The sequence below is a fragment of the Nuphar pumila genome, chromosome 6 (assembly GCF_984573655.1).
Source record: "Nuphar pumila chromosome 6, dmNupPumi1.hap1.1, whole genome shotgun sequence".
Taxonomy (NCBI): Eukaryota; Viridiplantae; Streptophyta; class Magnoliopsida; order Nymphaeales; family Nymphaeaceae; genus Nuphar; species Nuphar pumila.
The window spans coordinates 83,637,096-83,658,190 of record NC_143254.1 but is presented as its reverse complement, the minus strand read 5'-3'; the positions used below and the strand labels follow the sequence as shown (position 1 = coordinate 83,658,190).

General features: G+C 36.2%; 1 protein-coding gene across 1 annotated transcript in view; it reads left to right on the top strand.

Annotated features, from left to right (window-relative positions):
- LOC149834990 (histone-lysine N-methyltransferase ASHR3-like) overlaps positions 1 to 20,137 on the top strand; it is a 33,383-nt gene extending 13,246 nt beyond the window's left edge. The window contains exons 9-12 of the mRNA XM_090009501.1: positions 8,338 to 8,416; positions 11,870 to 12,041; positions 12,175 to 12,255; positions 19,795 to 20,137. Coding sequence (XP_089865627.1) covers positions 8,338 to 8,416; positions 11,870 to 12,041; positions 12,175 to 12,255; positions 19,795 to 19,942 — 480 coding nt within the window. The 3' untranslated portion in view covers positions 19,943 to 20,137. The remainder of the gene's footprint in view (positions 1 to 8,337; positions 8,417 to 11,869; positions 12,042 to 12,174; positions 12,256 to 19,794) is intronic.
- Positions 20,138 to 21,095: the final 958 nt, after the last annotated feature.

Sequence of the window (21,095 nt, the reverse complement as noted above, 5' to 3'; positions counted from 1 at the left end):
TTTTTAACGCTGTATATAAATATATCATTGTAGGTGTACCCACCTAGACACTTTCCTAAGCACTTAGGCACTCGGCCTACACCTTGGTCACATAGGCCCCTAGGTGAGATTTTTACTACTGAAGAGGTTTTCAAGTGTGTTTTTAAACTTAGCATGTGGCAACACATTGTGGGCACTTAAAAGCACAATTATGTATTGTTTATTTTTATACAAACTCAGAGTTTCACATATTCATCAGTGGAGATGACACACAAAGAAGAGTGGAAACTAGAGACTTCATTTACCCTCAAAAGGAAAGATACAAGCCTATACAGGAGACATCTCTCCCTTTCTCACTAAAAGAAAAAAAATACATTGGCTTTACATCTCATGAAAAAGTACAAGAATACCCCTAAGAAAGGGGTAGCAGACCAACTGTAAAAATCATATGATAAATCTCTTAACAACTCAACAATTTATGTTTCCAAGTGGTGATAGCTTGCCATCTTCCTACATACAGCTTTCAGTGCCATCCCATTGCAGACCCTGACCTTACAAAATTTCCTTCATTTGCCAACTATGTCACACGGACTCTTCTAACAGGGCACCGCACCCAGGTGGGTGCGACACTTGGACACAGCTTCCTTTGTGTTAGGTGAAGTCAACCACATTGAGGTCCATTTCTATCCAAAAGTAGATTCAGTTAACCCTAATCAAGTCCATTTTTATCTATATTATATATAAATACATAAATGCACACAAATACACATAGTGTTTACTTAAAACTGTTAATATATATATATATATATATATATATATATATATATATATATACTCCCCTCACCCAAGTTTTTTTAAATCGCTGCATCTGCACCCGCACCCGCACCTATGTGACATATTTTGCCAAGATTCTCTATGATCATGAATGGAGATTGGTGATTGGTTCCCAAGATTCTGGATATGGTTGCATGGATTTGTATTTAAATACTATGAATCACATATTCAAGTGTAACTGGACCTTGACTACATAAGTACATATTTGCTTTTCAACTGAGAGGGGAAGGACTAGTTGAACTAAGGTGTCTAGTTGTTTTTTATGATGTTATTAGATGCACACTCCTTTTCTTCCATATTGCTGAACAGATGATGGAAAAACTCGAAGGATGGAATAAACGTGTCTTGGTGGCAAATGAATGTACAAAAGATATGGAATTCTTATAGATCAACAGGATGGTGGAAAATTTGAGATGCTATTGTGAAAACTTGTAGCCAGGCAACTAATGAGCTTATTAGAAGGATGACTGCATGGGAATAGAGTTGGACACAAAGAAGTTGGGCACCAAGTAGGGATGTTTATGGATGGTTAGGAGGGAAGCAGGGTGAAACATCCATCATGTTACTATTGTTTGCGTGGTTGTTGATGAACACAATCCAGTTGATTAGCTAATAGAAAATGTCTAGCTAGACCTTTTTCCTCTCTTTTTGTTACAGCTACAGCAGTTTGACCTGCCACATAGAGACCGGCATTATCATGGAACACAACACAGAGGTTTTGTAGAATGGGGGCAGGTAAGTGTGTGTAGTTCCAATAAGGTTTGATGATGATGCACATAAATAAAAAATAAAAATAGTGGGTGTTGGTTTGTGCATATTCAAAATTCACAATCTAAAGCAATAAAGCATGCCATCTTAAAAATGTAATTGCTAGTTATAAGCTTGATTAGCCACCATTAAGTAATAAAATCCAAATTGAAAATTGAAATTAAATACCAAGAAATTTTGAAAAGAAGAAAAACTAAGCCACTACAAAATAAAGGATCAAAATCAGGAAAAATCATCATTGAAGTTAGGGAAATGGCATTTGTCATGCCCATTAAGTGCCATGCTGTGAATTTTTGAATTATTGTGTTGATGCTTATTTTTTAGGTGTTGTCAGTCTAATTAGTATTGCAATGCTTTCTGTTGTTAGTTACTGTTGATTTCAATAAAGGTTGGTATTATTAATCTCAATTAACACTATTCATAGTCTTGTAGTCTATGTCACATGGGCACTCCATATTGACTGCCGTTCCATAGCCCTTTTTATGCAAGTGATATTGGAAATTTCATATAAGCTGTATCCCCATATCCGCAGTTGTATCCATGTGACATAGCTTGTAGTATAGTGCAATTGATTATTGCTTATTATCGGCCTTAAACCCATCGTATTAATTTTTCATGTTAGATTAGATGTGCTCTAAATATTATTTATTTCTCAATAGTCTAAAGACTGAGGTTTTCATATTCTCATAGTGCCTAATATTCTTGGAACTATAGAAGGGGTGAACAAGTTAAGCATTAGTGATACTTAAGACTACATGCTACATATATTCTAAAAGGCTACCACATTTTCTACCCTGCCAATGAGATTGATTGATGAACTTTTTCTTTTGCTGTTTTTTTGTTTTTGAAGAAAATGACCATATAAATCTGTTAAATTGTAATATGTAATTGCCTCTTTTATATATATATATATATATATATATATATATATAGAGAGAGAGAGAGAGAGAGAGAGAGAGAGAGAGATGCATATGTAGATATGCATCTCTCTCTCTATATATATATAAATATGTATAAATACCCGATAAGGGTATAACTGTCCTTTTGCACATATTCTCTTTTGAGAATATGTTTGTAATTTGTTTTTAATTTTTCTGTTTTCTTTTATTTTATTTCTTTTATTTCTTTTCATATTGGCCATGAGGGGGCCCACAACATATACGTTGGAGCCCCCCATGACTCCATCGTATATATAGGGGTCATCCCCCTTTAGATGTTTCAAGCTTTTAGAAAAGCTTTCTTTGGTGTTTCAATAAAAAAGTATTTTTTATGCCTTTGTGCATGTGTATCCGTGCCTTTGTGCACTTGTGAGTGTTCTCCTTGTGCCTTTGTGCACACTTCTCATATCAAGAATATTGTGCTTTTTTGCATATATTTTCTCTATAGACATTTTCACAGGAGTCATGGAGGGGCTCCAACATATAAGTATTTTTTATGCCTTCGTGCATGTATATCTGTGCCTGCACACTTCTGATATCAAGAATATTGTGCTTTTTTGCACATATTTTCTCTATAGACATTTTCACATGGTATCAAAGCAAGGTGATTAAAGAAAGCAGATTGTGTGGTTCTTCACAATATCGGGTGCCTTGAAAGACGTGCCTTCAACTCATTTTTTCTTAGTAAGTGGCATGAAGACCTCTTTGTAATCCATTTCGTGAGAAGTATACCACAACAAGTAAGCTCTAAAAACGTATTGGGGTACGTATCTTTATCTCTCTTCTCAAATGGGTGAAAAAGATTCTCACTTTTTTCTTAGTTTTAAACTTAATGGCTCAAAGTATCACGTTTGGTCCGGCAATATGGAAGCACATATCAAAGGAAAAGGGCTTTGGGGTTATGTCCAAGGCTCAATTCCGGAACCGGAGCAAAAAATCACCTTGGTAGAAAAAGAAGAGATTAAGATTCTTGAAGGAGAAGAGATAACTAAAGTTTTTGAAGAATATAGTAAGCAATATGAGGAGTGGGAAATGAAAATTTTTAAGATCCTATCATGAATTTTTTCATCTGTTGAGACTAGAATCAGCACAAACATTATAAAGTTCAAGAAGACATCTCAAGCATAGGAATACCTTGGGAAAATGTATACCTCAAGGGACTTGTCCCATAAATACTACATTCAAAAAAGGGCTTTGACCCTTCTTCAAGGCGAAATGACTATTAGAGAGTATTTTGCCGAACTCTCCTCTATTTGGGATGTGTTTGCCATGCTCGAACCAAAATGGAGCAGAAAAGCCATAGACCTTTGTCATAAGCAATTAGAGGAAAATCGGTTCTTTAATTTTTTGAATGGGCTAAGGCCCGAATTTGAGCAAATTAGATATTCTCTCTTGTCTTCTTTCACTTCTCCCTCTCTTGAAAATGTTATTACAAAATTAAGTGGAGAAGAAACTCTTATGGGCATAAGCAAGCACAATTCAAGTGTTCTTTCAACACCTTCAAATCAAGAAGAAAATGATAGAGTGAATGTCGTTTCTAGGCTGGGAAATAATTTGAGAACCTACAAACCTCCTCATTTTAAAAATCAAAATCAAGGAGCTAATAGTGGACAAGGCGGAAGAAGGGATTATAGAAAAATTGTATGTCATTTTTGCAAAGAACTGGGGTACATCAAACCGGTATGTCTCAAATGGAAGAAATTATTGGCCATGGCCACCATATCCCAACCACAAAAAGAAGAAAGTTCATCTACTTCCTCAAATGAAGCTCTCTCTCTCTAAATCAAATTATGGAGGCACTTCAACCTCTTCTCAAGTGAGCCATTTCTGAAGCCGCCATGTTTACATTTTTTTCTCCAGGTAAAACCTCTTGGCTCTTAGACTCGGGTGTATCATTTCACATGTCTCCAAATGCTTCTTCTCTTTTCGAATATTCAAAAAATACATCACATTCTTTTGTTTTAACCGCGGATGGTACTTCTCTTGAAATTAAAGGCATTGGAAACTTTGAAGGACAAAATTTCTTTATTTCCAAAATTAGAATTATACCAAAATTGAATTTAAATTTATTTTTCATCTCTCAACTCTCGGACCATGGATGTGATATAAAATTCTCATCTGATAAATGCTTAATACAAGATTGCCGGTCTAGGAAGTTGATTGCGGAAGGTTCTAGGAAAAGAAATTTATACTATGTGAACTCTCTCCAAATACCAAAAACTACATTTTGTAACGTTGCATAACATAAAGATATAAATGTTTGGCACAAAAGGCTTGGTCATCCAAACATCATCAAGTTATCCTATTTACATTTTGTCAAAAATCTTTGTAAAAGTTCGTTTTCTTGTAATGATTGTATTTTTGAAAAAATGAGAAGCAAGCCTTTTTAACAAAGATCTATGTTTACCACTAAACCTTTTGAAATTGTTCATTCGAATGTTTGAGGACCGGCACCCGTTATATCAAAAGGAGGTTTTGCATATTATGTAATTTTTGTAGATGATTACTTTCGATATTGTTGATTATACTTCCTTAAACACAAATATGAAGTATTTTCGTGTTTTAAATCATATTATATGATGATTAAAAATCAATTTAGTAGGAATCTAAAAATATTTATGACCGACTCTGGAGGTGAATCTCTCCAATGAATTTAAGAGTTACCTTGAAAGCTATGGTACTCTTCACCAAAAATCATGTCTTAAGACCCTTCAACAAAATGGGTTGGCAGAAAGAAAGCATAGGCATATCATTAAAACTACTAGAACCTTACTCATATCTCAAAACATTTCAAAAAGATTTTGGGCCGAGGTGGCTCTTGCATCTGTTTATCTTATTAATCATCTTTCATCCAAAAATCTAAACAAAATTTCTCCTTTTGAAAAATTATACCAAAAAGAACCTGACTATAATAGGTTAAGAATTTTTGGATGCAAATGTTTTGTACTTACGGACAAAAATGATAAACTCTCACCAAAAGCCATTTTTTGCGCATTTCTTGGATATTCTGAAACACAAAAAGGGTTTTGATATTATGATGTTTCAAATAACAAACTATATTTCTCAAGGAATGTGACCTTTTTTGAAAAATGATAGTGGTTTCAAAAGATGTGAATCACATGAAAATAATGTCGACTATTCTTTTTTATTTGACCTATTATCTAGAAATGATGATATTAGTGATGATGAATTATCATGTAATGATACTAGTGATCATGAAATAGATGAAAACAACAATGATTCCAATCCATCTACCAACCATCATCAAGAAAGATGCAGATCTAATAATCCTATCACTTAATCACATAGAGATAAAGGCACTTTTAGAGGTGCAATTAAACAATATAGTGAACCTGGGGAATCTACCTCCTCTTTTGATGCAAATCCTATAAGAACTGAAAGAACTAGGAAAGTTCTCTTTAGATTCGTATCCTTCGATTCATTCTTCCCTAAATATAGAGCTTATCTTAGTGCCATTCACTCATATTTCGAACCTAGAAACTTTGAGGAAGCTAAAAAATATGTTGAATGAAAAGAAGCTATAAAAAACGAACTTAGAGCTCTTAGGAAAGCTAACACATGGGAATTTCAAAATCTCCATAACGGAAAGAAAACCATAGAAAGGAAACCATAGGATGCAGATGAATATTTAAAGTCAAAACCAAGAGTGATGGATCTCTTGAAAGATATAAAGTTCGCTTAGTAGTAAAAAGGTATAGTCAAGAATATGAAATTGACTACGATGAAACATTTGCTCCAGTAGCACGCATGGTCATTGTTAGATGTCTCATCACCATCGCCTCAATTAAAAATGAAATATTTTTCAAATGGATGTCAAAAATGTTTTTTTAAATAGAAATCTTAATGAAAAAGTTTATATGGATGCTTCACCAGGTATGAAAATTCCTAAATGAAAGGTTCTTCGGTTACGAAACTGGAAATTCCTAAAGGAAAGGTTCTTTGGTTACAAAAAGCTCTTTATGGTTTAAAGCAAGCTCCCAAAGCTTGGTACGACAAATTTAACAATGCAATGTTAGAAAATAGATTTTCATCATGTTATACTGACACTACTTTGTTTGTTAAGAAATCTGATGTAGGAATTGTAATATTATTATATTTTGGTGACATGTTAATAATAAGTGATGATGTCAAAGGAATCAAGAGCATTAAATCTACATTAACCACAAAATTTGAAATGTCAGACTTAAGTTTTCTGACATATTTTTTGGGTATTGAAGTTGTCTATTCTCACAAAGGTTATTTTTTTTATCTCAAACTAAACTTGCTTGTGAGATTATTGACAGATCAGGAATTACAGATGACAAGGTTTGTGAAACTCCTGAAATAGTATGATAAAAAATGAAGATTGGTGATGAGATTTCTCTGAAAGATCCCACTCTTTACAGGCAACTGGTTGAATCACTAACATATCTTAGCATTACCAGACCTGATATCTCTCATGCTGAGCATGTTGCTAGTCAGTTTCAACATGCCCCAACTACTGTACATATGAGCGCCATTCTCCGAATTGTCAGATACATAAAGGGCACCATAAACAAGGAGGTATTTATATCTTTTTCTTCTTAATTAAATTTAATTGCTTATACTGACTCTGATTGGGGAGGTGACCCAAATAACCATCACTCCACCATTGGTTTTTGCATTTTTTAGGGGTATCCTTAGTTTCTTGGAGATGAAAGAAACAACAGAAAGTATCTCTCTCATCCACCGATGCTGAATATAGAGTCATGACAACCACTACCATGAAAATTGTTTGGATGAAAGATATGAATATACGAGTTCAAGGACCCACAAAACTATGTTGTGATAATAAAAGCGCAATCTACATTGCCAAAAATCACACATTTCATGAGCGCACAAAGCATATTGAGATGAATTGCCATTATGTTCGTGAAGAATATCTAAGAAAAGTTATAGATCTTCCTTATGTAACGTCAGAATATCAACTGATAGACTTCTTCACCAAGGCACTCTGTTCTTCCAGATTCATCTTTCTTCTTGGCAAACTTTCGGTTATTTCATCCTAAGTTTGAGGGGGGGGGGGTTGTTAAATTGTAATATATAATTGCCTCTTTTGTGTGTGTGTGTGTATATATATATATATATATATATATATATATATAGAGAGAGAGAGAGAGAGAGAGAGAGAGGCATATGCATATATAGATATGCATATGTATCTATCTATCTATCTATATAAATATGTATAAATACCTGATAAGGGTATAATTGTCCTTTTACACATTCTCTTTTGAGAATATGTTTGTAATTTGTTTTTTATTTTTATTTTTCTGTTTTCGTTTATTTATTTCTTTTCATATTGGCCATGAGGGGGCCCACAACATACACGTTGGAGCCCCCTCCAACGGTTATATTTATAACCGGCTCCAACGTATATGTTGGAGCCCCCCCATGACTCCTTCATTGTATATATAGGAGTCATCCCCCTTTAGATGTTTCAAGCTTTTAGAAAAGCTTTCTTTGGTGTTTCAATAAAAAAGTATTTTTTATGCCTTTGTGCATGTGTATCCGTGCCTTTGTACACTTGCGAGTGTTCTCCTTGTGCCTTTGTGCACACTTCTCATATCAAGAATATTGTGCTTTTTTGCACATATTTTCTCTATAGATATTTTCACAAAAGCATCTAAGTGTTGTACATGGGAAGATTATCATATGCAGTTAGTAAGCTGCTGTACTCCAACTTTGTCTAATACTAGTTTATACTTCTGTCCGGTACAGCATGTCTTATGTATTTGCTTCTTGCAGAATGACTAAAACCAAAAGTTTTCTTTTGTAGACTCAATTTTGCGGGTGGGGGGTGGAGGCTGCTGAACCTATTAAGAAAGGGGAGTTTTTGATAGAATATATTGGAGAAGGTATACTTGTTCTCTACCCTATCCTATTTGAATGATTTTGTTTTTGTGCAAGAGCATTGCTTGATCAAGAGTGTTAAGATAGTTTGATTAAACTTGAACGTCTTTGCGGGTTATGATTTTTCAACTTGTTTAGTTGATCTCTCAAACTGGTGCATGTAATATTTATATCTCTAACTTTAGTTACCTTCATTTAACCATGGTTAGCCATACAATTTGCTACATTGCAATTTTATTTTTAGATTTTACAAAATCCATATTTTCATGTAATAGAGAAAAAAAGAGCAGAAATTGAAGGAAAAAAAAACGTAAAATTTTTGTGAAATAACGTTTATGGTGGAATAAGTTCAAGTTTTGTGTAGAAAAACAAATAAGGATTTGGTCTGCTTATGATCAATGTGCATGCTCATGTGGAATAAGGAGGCTCTGATGCCATGTAAACCCCATGGAAGAAAGAAGAGAGAAGCGTGGAAGAAGTTTGGGGTAGTCATGTCCAGCCTATTGAAAGACTGCTGGGTGGGGTGCTAAATACTAATAACATTACATGTTAAATTACATCAATGATCTTGATTAATAACAATAAAATATTTCTAATGAGCACAAGTATTCCAAGAATGCCAGCTGATTATTATACTCAAGTGTTACATGATGTAGTTAATCATAGGCCCTTTTTGGCAGTTCTCTTTTTGGTGCCGAAACACCCTTTTCTATAGTTTGTATTTTTTGGCAATGCAGACAAAATAAAAGTCTTTAAATTGAAAATTCTTAGGAAATCAGTGTCTTTTGGGCCTATGTCATGGACATATTTTAGATTTTATTTCATCACTTCTAATCAAGGTTTTAAAACTCGCCGAGTCAACTCGGTGACTCGGCTCGGCTCTCCAGCGAGTCAACCCGGTAAGGCAAACTCGGTTTGCCAAGACTCGGGCCTCACTCGGCCAAGTTCTGGGATGTTTGAAATTTGATTTTTTGGGTATTTTAGAATTAAAAAATGATACCGAGCTAATGGTATTATGGGAGTTCTACTCAATCATCTTCAATTTTGCATAACCAAATCCCCTCAGAAATAGCATCTCCTACATTTAGATTGTAAAATTGTGTGATTCTTTGTGGAAGAAAAACTAAGTACATCATTCTGACCAGTTTACTAAGTTTGATATTGTGTAATTCTTGTGGAAGAAAAACTAAGTACATCATTCTGACCAGTTTACTAAGTTTGATGATTCAAAACATATAAACTGGCCCTCATTAGTATAAGCATTAAGAATAAGATAAGATGACTAGTCTGAAAAGATAACTTAGAAATGCAAACTTGAGAATTAATCAATTAAATGCATGCTGACAATAGATATTATGCATAGAGTAACACTGGAAGATTGGCTTTAGGAGGTTTGTTTCTCCATTTCTTCCAATCACGAGCTATAGCATCTATCATAATGCAACCTTTGATGTATCTTTTCACAACCGCCCTCCAAATCTTCAATGGTCTTCCTCTTTTCTTAGCTTTTCCACTAACATGGTATTTTTAATGTTGTGACAAGTCTATGTAGAACATGTCCAAACCATCCTAAGCAACAACCTTCTTTTTCAGTTATTGGCAGTACTCTTAAGTGCTATGTCACACGGACTCGGCTCCAAGGTCGACGCACCCGCGTCGACACGCACCGACACGAGTGCTACTTGGACTCGGTCAACCCGACCCTGGGTGCGGTCAACGCACCCAGGGTCATTTTAGTCCATTTTTTGGATTTTTTTTTAATTTTTCTGGCCTACAGAATAAAAAAAACTTGGGGTGGGGGGTTGCCCCTCTATAACCCCCCGCCATGGCCCCCCCCTCCAGTAAGGAAAAAAACTCTGAATCAGGCTTCACAACTCATCACCTGTCCCCTAATGGGCACAACTTTGATAGAGTCTTATATATATATATATATAGTCGAGTCCCCGTGTCCAAAATTTTTGAAATTGTGCCGCACCCATGTCACACTCGCACCCATGTGACATAGCTTAAGTGTCTTGTAATGCATTCATTTCTGTCCTTTGTTATTTTACACATTCATCCTACTATACACATCTCTATAACAGGAATTCTCTCAACACTGGGCACCATGTAAGAATGTTGGTATTACAACAATCTTGGAAACATTCTTGCAATCATAAAAGTGCTCATCCATCACATACTATGTCACACGGACTCGGCTAGGGAGGCGCCGCACCTGAGTCGACACGCCCCGTCACGGGTGAGGCTTCGGACACGGCCCGGACACGGTGAATGCCAAGTCGAGGTCGAGCCCGTCCTTGTTTTGGACTCGGTCAACGTTGAATGAGTCTAAAAATGTCCATTTTTAGGGCAAAAAACAAAAAAAATGATCTTTTATATATTTTTAAAAAATATATATAGCATGAGTCCGCACCCGAGTCGACACGCCCCCCCTGGACCCCCGCCTGCTGATCGCGCAGTGGGACCCGTGCCGGGGGGGGCCTTGGACCCCCTTTCTGCAAGGGCAAAAGTACAATTTGCAAAGTTTGTAAAAACACTCATTATTTAAAAAAATATCTATATATATAGCCGAGTCCCCGTGTCCAAAATTTTTAAAATTGCGCCGTACCTGCACCCGCACCCATGTGACATAGATCACATAACACTCCACTAGCTTGTCAATATTTAATCCATCGAACTCATCTTACTAGTAATGTCTTCATCAAGCCCACTATACTGTTGCATCATAGAGCCTGTATATGAGTTTATCATCTCTTGTTTACTGAAAAACATGGTTTGAGACAAATTATATACTGTTTTTCTTTTAAAATCAAAAGTTAACAAAACCCGGTCCGAGTCACCGAGTTGACCCGTCGAGTCACGAGTCAATAAAGAACGAGTCGAGTCCCGAGTCACGGGTTTTAAAACCTTGCTTCTAATTGATTCACTTGAAATTGCTTATACTGGACTGTTTAATGTGGCTAGGAGATCCTTGCTTTCCAAGTTGAGGATACCTGACTCATATTTCAAAATAGGTTAGACTTTTGCTACGGATCTGATCTGGTTTCTATATACATTCCATGTATCCTGACCCAAAATTGGTCAGGTTTGGAAAGGAGATCCCATATCCAACCATTTCTTTGTTTGGATTTCTCTTATTTTTATCAAACCCGAAAATCTTGTTTTGGGTAACCCTTTCCAAGATCCAATCCATCAACACTCCTGATTTTGAGCATGAATTTTTCTCAACTGCTGGCTTAAGTTAACTATGCTATATTTGCAAGCATGTTTGAGCTCATTTTTTTTGCCTGATTCTTGCTAACTCACATGTGATTTATTATAAATTCTGACTTCTGAGTGCAAACCATGAAAGGTTCTTGTACTTCAACTTTAGATCATTCTGTCTCTTGTTTCTTATTTGATGTTTATTTTTCTGACTTTATTTATTGATTTGTTTGGAATCTTCTTTGATGCTTCAGTTATTGATGATGCCTTATGTGAAGCAAGGCTTTGGGATATGAAATATAGAGGAAATAAGAATTTTTACATGTGTGAAATTCATAAGGACTTCCTAATTGATGCTACTTTCAAGGGCAATGCCTCTCGATTCTTGAATCATGGCTGTGATCCTAATTGCAAATTAGAGAAATGGTTTGTGTTTCTTTCTTTTTCAACTTATTCTTTATCTTAACCAGCCACTTTTCCTCAGTACTCTATCCTGCATGTTAGCACACTTAATTCCCTGGACACTGCTTTGACTCATTTGTGCTTTCATTTTCCATAGGCAAGTTGATGGGGAAACACGTGTAGGTGTGTTTGCTTCCAAGGATATTCAAGTTGGGGAACCATTAACATATGATTATAGGTATTTGAGAATATTTCTTAATTGGTTTGCTTAGGAATAGACATTAGATATTCTATATTTGTTTGTTTTTGCTTCATCCTTATTCCTGAACTTTGGCCTCTTATATTTTACTGCATAATATGTTTTTCTTGGAGGAATTCTCTGTTTGTTAGATCTAGCTGTCTAACTAGTAGATGGTACTTGGAGCATTCTTTCCTTATGCTTGGCCCTTGAAAGGAAAGAAGTCTTTGATGCCACATTGCTATTTACAATTCATGGTGTAGTAGTGGAGTTTGATGTGGTCTCTTTAAATTGGTTCCTTGTCTTTCAGCTTGCAGTGCTTTGTCTTTCACTTCTCTATAGTCTTAAAAGTTATGTAGGCTTTATTTGATCTAGTAATTCCTTGTTTTAGGCATATGTATAATGTTGACTTAGCTCTCAGCCTCATATGAGATAGATGATATTTTTTAGCTCAAAAGATCTCTCCGTTTATGATATCCAATTTTATGAGATTTCTTTTTCTATCTAATCAGATGGGTAATTTAGTCTCTTAATTCATCTCAATAAAGATTGTTGTATGTAAATCATGTACTTCAGATTAGATTAAATGAGAAACTGGGTTTTAACATCCTAACTATGTCACAGGAATTCGGCTAGCAGGGTGCTGCACCCGCATCGACGCGGGTGCGGCACCGGGTGCGGTCAACCCGATCCTGGGTGCGTTGACCGCACCCAGGGTCATTTCGGTCCATTTTTTTGGATTTTTTTGTAAAAAAAATTTTCCCTACGAAATGGGCTGCGGAATTTAAAAAAAAAATCTGCTGACAGCTGCTTGAGGCTGCTCTTGTTTTATAAAGGGGCACTTGTGTCCACAACATCTCACGAGCTTTGTTGGCATCCCAGATTCCCATGTTATTCCTGCCTCCAAACAATTAATTTGCAGCGTTGGAAAACACACTGTTAACTTGGAAATGATGATCCATCTTCCTCTAAAATTAAAACCAAAATTCAAGAGCCTTTTGAAGTCTTTATCCTTCAAGGCTTCAACGATCCAGATCCTTCTTCGTCAAGGATTTTCTCTCTCCATAATAAATGATAATGATGTTGGTAGCCTTGGTGGCTATTAGTATTCACTTTTCTCCTGACGAGATGGGTGCTCTAGTCGTAGCCTTGTGTAGACCTCTCTTTTCCACATGTCAAATCCAATAAATTTCTTTTAGCTGTCATCTATGTGCAACTGTATATAAAATGAAATTTGAAGAACCCTAGGCAGTGGAGCCATAGGCCTCGTGAAGACTCTCTCCAACAAACCACATCAAACCTTTGCTAATATATTTTTCGTGAAGACCAGGGAATTTCAGACATGATTGAATCATGACAGTCAGCAGAACACAGCAGGCTGGGTCGATAACTGGACCCCGACCGACGTCGGGGGAACCTACGGTGTGTGTGTGTGTGTATATATATATATATATATATATATATATATATATATATATATATATATATAACTCCGCCTGTGTATAACTGTTTAGTTATACACTGCCGATCCCAAGCCCGGATAAAGGAGGAGGGTTGCGGTAGGCCTGTGACAGCCAACATAAAAACTTAGTCATACCTTATGAATATGAACCAATATGAGAATTTCGTTGGGGTGTTCCCTACTGAGCGACGCGCTGTACTCTATAGGTCCGGAGGCAGTGATAAATGGGCAAGGGTTGCTAGGTCGTCGCCCGGAAGCGACGCGTCACACCGGCGCCCGGGTGTGGTGTCAAATAGGCAAGGGTTCCCTCACTTTGTTGGACGAGTGGAGGTAAAGAAGTTAGTCCAAGACCATAAAATTAGGTTAGCCACTTGGAACATAGGATCTTTAACTGGTAAGTTGGTAGAGTTAGTAGATGTTATGTGTAGGATAAAGATTGATATTTTATGTCTACAAGAGACCAAATGGGTAGGTGAGAAAGCAAAAGTGATAGAACCTTGGGGATATAAGATTTGGTATACAAGAATAAATAGGAATAGGAATGGAGTAGGGATTGTTATGAGTCGTGAGTTTATAGATAATGTAGTTGAGGTCCGTAGGAAGGGTGATAGGATTTTACTTATTAAATTAGTATTAGGTACAAATATTATTAATATTATTAGTGTTTATGCACCTCAAGTAGGTTTAGATGATTCCATTAAGCGTCAATTTTGGAAAGATTTAGATGGAGTAGTACAAGGGATATCTTATGGAGAAAGGCTTTTCATCGGCGGTGACCTTAATGGGCATATAGGCATTAGTAGGGATGGATTTGAGAGTATCCATGGAGGCTATGGTATAGGAGAAAGAAACGAAAGTGGAGAAAGGATTTTAGATTTTGGTTTGTCCTATGATATGATCTTAGCAAACACTTGGTTTAGGAAGAGGGAGTCTCACCTAGTAACATTTAAAAGTGGGGTTAATACGAGTCAGATAGATTTTTTCCTACTTAGAAAGAGAGATAGGGTTTGTTGCATCGATTGTAAGGTTATACCGGGAGAAAGTGTAGCTACACAACATAGAGTCTTAATTTTAGATCTTAGAATTAGACAATACCGCAAAAGGGATAGACATATGATAGATCCTAGAATTAAGTGGTGGGCACTAAAAGAAGCTAAACAAGGAATGTTTGTAGAGCGGGTAGTTAAAGAAGTTGATTGGTGTCTCGAGGAGGATTCGGAATCTATGTGGAATAAGATAGCGGGTGGCATGAGAAAGGTGGCTAAGGAGGTATTGGGTGAGTCTAAAGGCGGTGCACCGTTAGGTAAGGATTACATCGTGGTGGAACGAGGATGTCAAATTAGCTATTAAGGTTAAAAAAGAGTGTTATAGAAATCTAAGTAAAAATCGTGATAATGAGAATTTGGAGAAGTATATGATAGCAAAGAAGGAAGCTAAAAAAGTAGTTCGGAACGCGAGGGATAAGGTATATAAGGAGGTTTATGACAAGTTGGATACCAAAGAGGGTGAGAAGGATATTTATAGGCTTGCAAAGATGAGAGATAGGAAATCGAGGGATCTGGGTATGGTTAGATGTATCAAAGATGAAACGCAAAGGGTTTTAGTCAAAGATGAGGAGATTAAGGAGAGATGAAAATATTATTTTGATAAGCTATTTAATGAAAGTCATGCTTAGGATCTTGGAGACTTTTCAATTCCTTTTCATGAGATGAATCGTGACTTCATGCGCAAGATTCAAAAGAAAGAAATTGCAGAGGCTTTGAAGAAAATGAAATCAAGAAGGGCAGTTGGCCCAGATGGTATACCTATCGAGGCTTGGAAATGCTTGGGAGAGAAAGGTTTAGAATGGTTGACAAATCTTTTTAACAAGATTTGGCGGACAAATAAGATGCCTAATGAGTGGAGGAAGAGTACTTTGGTGCCTCTATATAAGAATAAGGGTGATATACAAGATTGTACAAACTATCGTGGTATAAAACTCATGAGTCATACTATGAAACTTTGGGAGAGGGTGATTGAGTCTAGGTTGAGGAAGATTGTCATGATATCGGAGAATCAATTTGGTTTTATGCCTGGAAGATCAACTATGGAAGCTATACATCTTTTTAGACAACTTATTGAGAGAAATAGAGAGAGGAACAAAGATTTGCATATGGTTTTTATTGATTTGGAGAAGGCTTACGATAGAGTACCTAGGGATGTTCTCTGGTGGACAATGATGAAGAAAGGTGTTTCTCTCAAGTACATTTGTATAATTAAAGATATGTATGAAGGAGTAGTAACCAATGTCCGCACTTGTGGAGGGGTGACAACCAATTTTCCTATAACGGTTGGGTTACATCAAGGATCTGCTTTAAGCCCTTTCCTATTTGCTATAGTGATGGATGAGCTTACGAGATCAATTCAAGAAAATGTGTCGTGGTGTATGTTGTTTGCTGATGATATTGTTTTGATTGATGAGTCTAGAGCTGGGGTTAATGCTAAGTTAGAATTATGGAGACAGACATTGGAAGCAAGAGGTTTTAAGTTGAGTAAGAGTAAGCCAGAATACATGGAATGTCGATTTAGTAAGCAACGAAGTAGTGATGTGAGTGTAGTGAAGCTTGGTGAGCACGAAATACTGGTGGATGATTCTTTCAAATATTTGGGATCTATCATTCAAAAGTATGGAGAAATTGATGGAGATGTAAATCATAGGATAAAGGTTGGGTGGATAAAATGGAAGAGTGCAACTGGAGTGTTGTGCGATCGTAGAATGCCATTGCGGTTGAAGGGAAAGTTTTATAGGACGACTATTAGGCCTGTTTTACTATATAGTACGGAATGTTGGGCTGCCAAGAGACATCATATTCAAAAAATGAGTGTAGCTGAGATGCGTATGCTGAGATGGATGTGTGGAAATACAATAAAAGAGAAGATTCGGAACGAGGCGATACGTAAGAAGGTAGGCATTGCACCCATTGAAAATAAGATGAGAGAGAATCATTTACGGTGGTTTGGACATATTCGACGAAGGCCTAATGATGCTTCAGTTAGAAGGATGGAGAAATGGGAAAATATATTAGTTAAAAGAGGTCGGGGTAGGCCTAGGAAGACATGGATGGAGGTGATAAGAAAGGATATGAATGCTTTGAACCTCACCGAGGACATGGCATTGGATAGAAATGAATGGAGGAGAAGGATTCATGTGGAAGACCCATAATGATTTTCTTTGTTGGTTCATATCGCCGACCCCAATTGTTTTGGGATGAAGGCGTGTATATATATATATATATATATATATATATATATATATATATATATATATATATATATATACATTTTTGCCCCTGCCGCACCCCAGCACCCGGGTTTTTTGGAAGTGTCGATCCCCGCACCCATGTGACATAGCATCCTAATAATAGGTAATTGAGAGTGTTGAGGGTGAAAGGATTAATCTGTCAATTTAGCTTGTGCGAACAATTGCTGCGGAAAAATATCAGGATTGCAATGGTTTTAATCTGAAGAAGAATTTTTAGATTCGAGATATTAAGCCGGATGGAAATTCTTTTAGCTCTATATGGAATACAGCCACCACTGTTTGTGATATTTTGAAAATATTGCAATATTAGTGACATTCTTTTACAACGATAAAACTGTGAAAATATCATGATATTCTTAAAATGTAGCCATAATACAAACATTGCGTTAATGTTGTGATGATATCAATGATAATATCACAATATTTTTAAATACATTCTTATTACGTACATTTTAAGCAGTTATTTTTCTGATTCTTGGTCTCTTTTATATTGAAAAACTTTTCTTTTTTATATTTCCATAAGAAAATATACTAAAAATTTTCTATTCTTACAATTTGAATTATTCTGTACATCTTTGGATTATTAAAAATGTTGTGATTTTCCTGATCAAAAACCACTTCTAAACTATCTCAAGGCAAAACCCTCATCAAGAAATAGCTGAGACAAATATATTGTTGACTATGAGGTGGGGCTAAGCCCTTATCAAGCAGTAGGGTGGTAGTCTGATGTGTTGTTATTCTATGCTAGAAAGCAAAAAGGGAAAAGGAAAAATTTGAGTCTTTTCCAAATGAAATGTTGTTTAAAGCTGTCCATATAAAGCAATATTTTCTTGCTAAATTTTACATGATATGGACCCTAGAAAAATTAAAAGTTAAGGCGATGGTGGGGGCTCTCCTCGCTGCTGAAAGCATAGTTGGCAAACTCGTGCTCAGGCTCTGATCAGACCCTTATTGGGTCACCGAGTCAGCGGGTTGACTCGGTGACTCGAACTAGTGGGGACTCTATATTTTATAGTGTAAGCACATGAATAAGACATGAAAATTACTAAACTTCAAGCTAATATGTCAATATATAAGTTGCAAAAACATATAATCATACATGATTATTAACTTTTTTCATTGAACAATATTAGATTCTTCATAACAAGTGACTTTATATAAGAATTATGCATTAAATAATAAAATACGTGATAAAAATTTATTTAGTGGGCTGGATCGGCTATCCTGAATTGTGACCCAGTAGGGGTCCAATCCGGGTGACTCGGACGATTCCCGAGTCGCCTCGCTGGGTTTGCCAACTATGGCTGGAAGCATGTAAAAGGATGAATTTGATTTTGAAATCCTTACATTGGAAAGGACTGGAAAAAAATTGATGGAATTTTGTTCTGATCATGGTTTTAAAAACCTAGTGACTGGTCACTCGGCTCCTCCTTGAGTGATTCGTGACTTGGTCGGGTCATGTTAACTTTATATTTTATATAAAATATATATGTTAACTTTATATTTTATATAAAATATATAAATATATGAATATATGTATATACTATCTATATTTTATAGTATTTTACCAATATATTATATATAATATGCATTATATGATATTTTTTATAATATATTTAATGTATAATTTTATTAATACATGTATAATCATATTTTTATATATAATATACATAATATTTATATTATATTTCATATAATATATGTAATTATATATAAAATATATTATATATGTATATATTTGCATGACTCCCATGACTTGGTCGAGTTTTGTAAAAAACGAGTTTAACCGTTTTTTTTACCCAGTGACTGGGTGATTCGGGCTGAGTCACCGGGTTGACCCTGCGAGTTTTTAAACTATGGTTGTGATTGTATTTTAACACAAGATAGCTGGATAGGACATCGTTGCTTATTTGTGAAGAATTTCTTTTTCTTGACCTAATACATGGAGAGGGGGGGGGGAGCTTGCACTCTTGACTTGTGCGTTGTCAACCATGTGGGGTAGGCATGAATGCCATTCATGTGGGGAGTTGACTGGCTACTTTAGTGGCATAAGCTAATATAACTGCATATAAAACTTTTGTTTATTGTATTTGTAAAGTAAGATAATGCCTTAACTGCAACAGTAATATAGAACACAATGAGGTTAGTCATTAGACAGTATATGTTGGACAGAAATTCCCCTTACTCTCAGCAAATGTACTCCAAAGTTCTAACACCTAGGTGTTGGCCCCGAGCCGAGTGGCTAGCCGACTTAGGCAAAAGTATTTCTAGGCATTTGCAGCTACAGATAGAAAAAGGACTAAATGGCAAAGCAAACTTGGAAAAATGTTTCTATCCTTGATATGATTGTGTTATATATGTTATGCCTATAAGATGTTATGTAGTTAGGTTAGACTTCATAATCTTCATCTTTTTACACATCAATAAACATGTTATTCAGTGTTCATGAGTTGAGACTTACAGGATTGCTCAGCTGGTAGAGCACAGGAATGAAAATCCTCGGCAACTCTGGAACATGGTTTAAGATATAAGAAATAATTAATCTTACTTCTAACTTGATGTTTTCTGCATCTTAAGTGAATAGACACTAACTGGAGCGCCTCTTTGAGGTGTTTCCATAAAGGTGTAGCGGGGTTCTGTGATGGGTTTAGCTAAATGTAATTTTGGTTAAGAGAGGCTGCTCTATTGCAAATTTCATGTGTGTGCTTGTGTTTTCAGTGATTGTTACCTTTTGACAATGAGAAAGCTAAGTAGTCGGTTTTGTATCTGAGTATAGGTTTGTTCACTTTGGACACAATATCAAATGTTGCTGTGGTTCTTCAAACTGTCAAGGCTATCTTGGAAGTGAAAAAAAGAATGATAAGGTTGTAATCAGTGACTGGGGATTCAAGAGGAAGAGAACTTCAGTTCGCAATGCGTCATGATGTTCAATTATGGTTATTCATTATTCCAGATGTCACCTGTCTTGTATGTTCGAGTTGAAATTCATTCTTGTCTTTTACCCTGCTATGATCTTCGTTGCATATGCAGGAGAAAAGACATTCATCAATGAAGCCAATTGTTTGTAATTTCCCTGATACCCCTGATTTCCTGTATGAATTTAAGGGGGCAATTTCCCATGTTCTTGTACCTATCAATCAGTTTACTGTTGGGAGTTCAGGATGGAGGCCTGAAGTGGCTCTTTTGAGCTTGGACTTTGGACTAGTTCCAGGGCTCATTTCATAGGCCAGGGCTTGCCAACCAGACATTCCGCTCAAAGGAGTCATGATTCACTCCAGTATCATCAGGTTTGATTCATGTTATGTCCTTGGTCATAATCTTCAAGGACTCTGCAAAAGCAATTGAGTAATCTCCTCACAATGTCTTGACAATCTTGAATGCAGTTGGAATCTGAAATTCAAGGACCTGGCAGTGGCAGCCCCCTTTCACTCAAGTCTTAGGCTTGAGATTGAAACAAATTTACATATGATTGGAACGTAGACCGCACAAACAAGGTCACTATCCACTAGTATCACTTATGGAATGTGGATTAACCAAAGTTTCCAGATATATAGAAATATTTGAATGGTGTTATTATGACTCAGTTTTGAACATAAACTGGTCTTTCCTGGTGTACCGTTTTTTAGGCATCATTTGAATGATGCCGACGACCTGGTTAAAAATGAGGTTTAGGCATAAACTTTTTTTACCACAAAACTAAGTTTCACAGTGTTTGGATGACATTTTCAAAACCAGGTTTTGGAGCCAATCCTGTCCAGGACCTTGTTTTGATTAGCTTGGGTGGGGTTTGTCAGGCTCTTGTCTTCATTTTCTCAATATAATTGATTTAACGTCTTTTGGCCAGCATATGGTCGGATGAGCATAAGTGGGTCGGACTGTGCCCTTCTCATCGGATGGTGTCATCTTGACAGCTTTTCGGTGATTCAACGCCAGAAAAGTCATGGATTTGTACCTTTTTTTAATGTTAGCCATTTTACGGCCATCCAATGGTCGTTAAATTGCTGAAAGTGCTATCCATGGTGGATAACACCTTTCATAGTTTATTTGGTGGGAAATGGTCGTTTTCTTCTTTTTTTT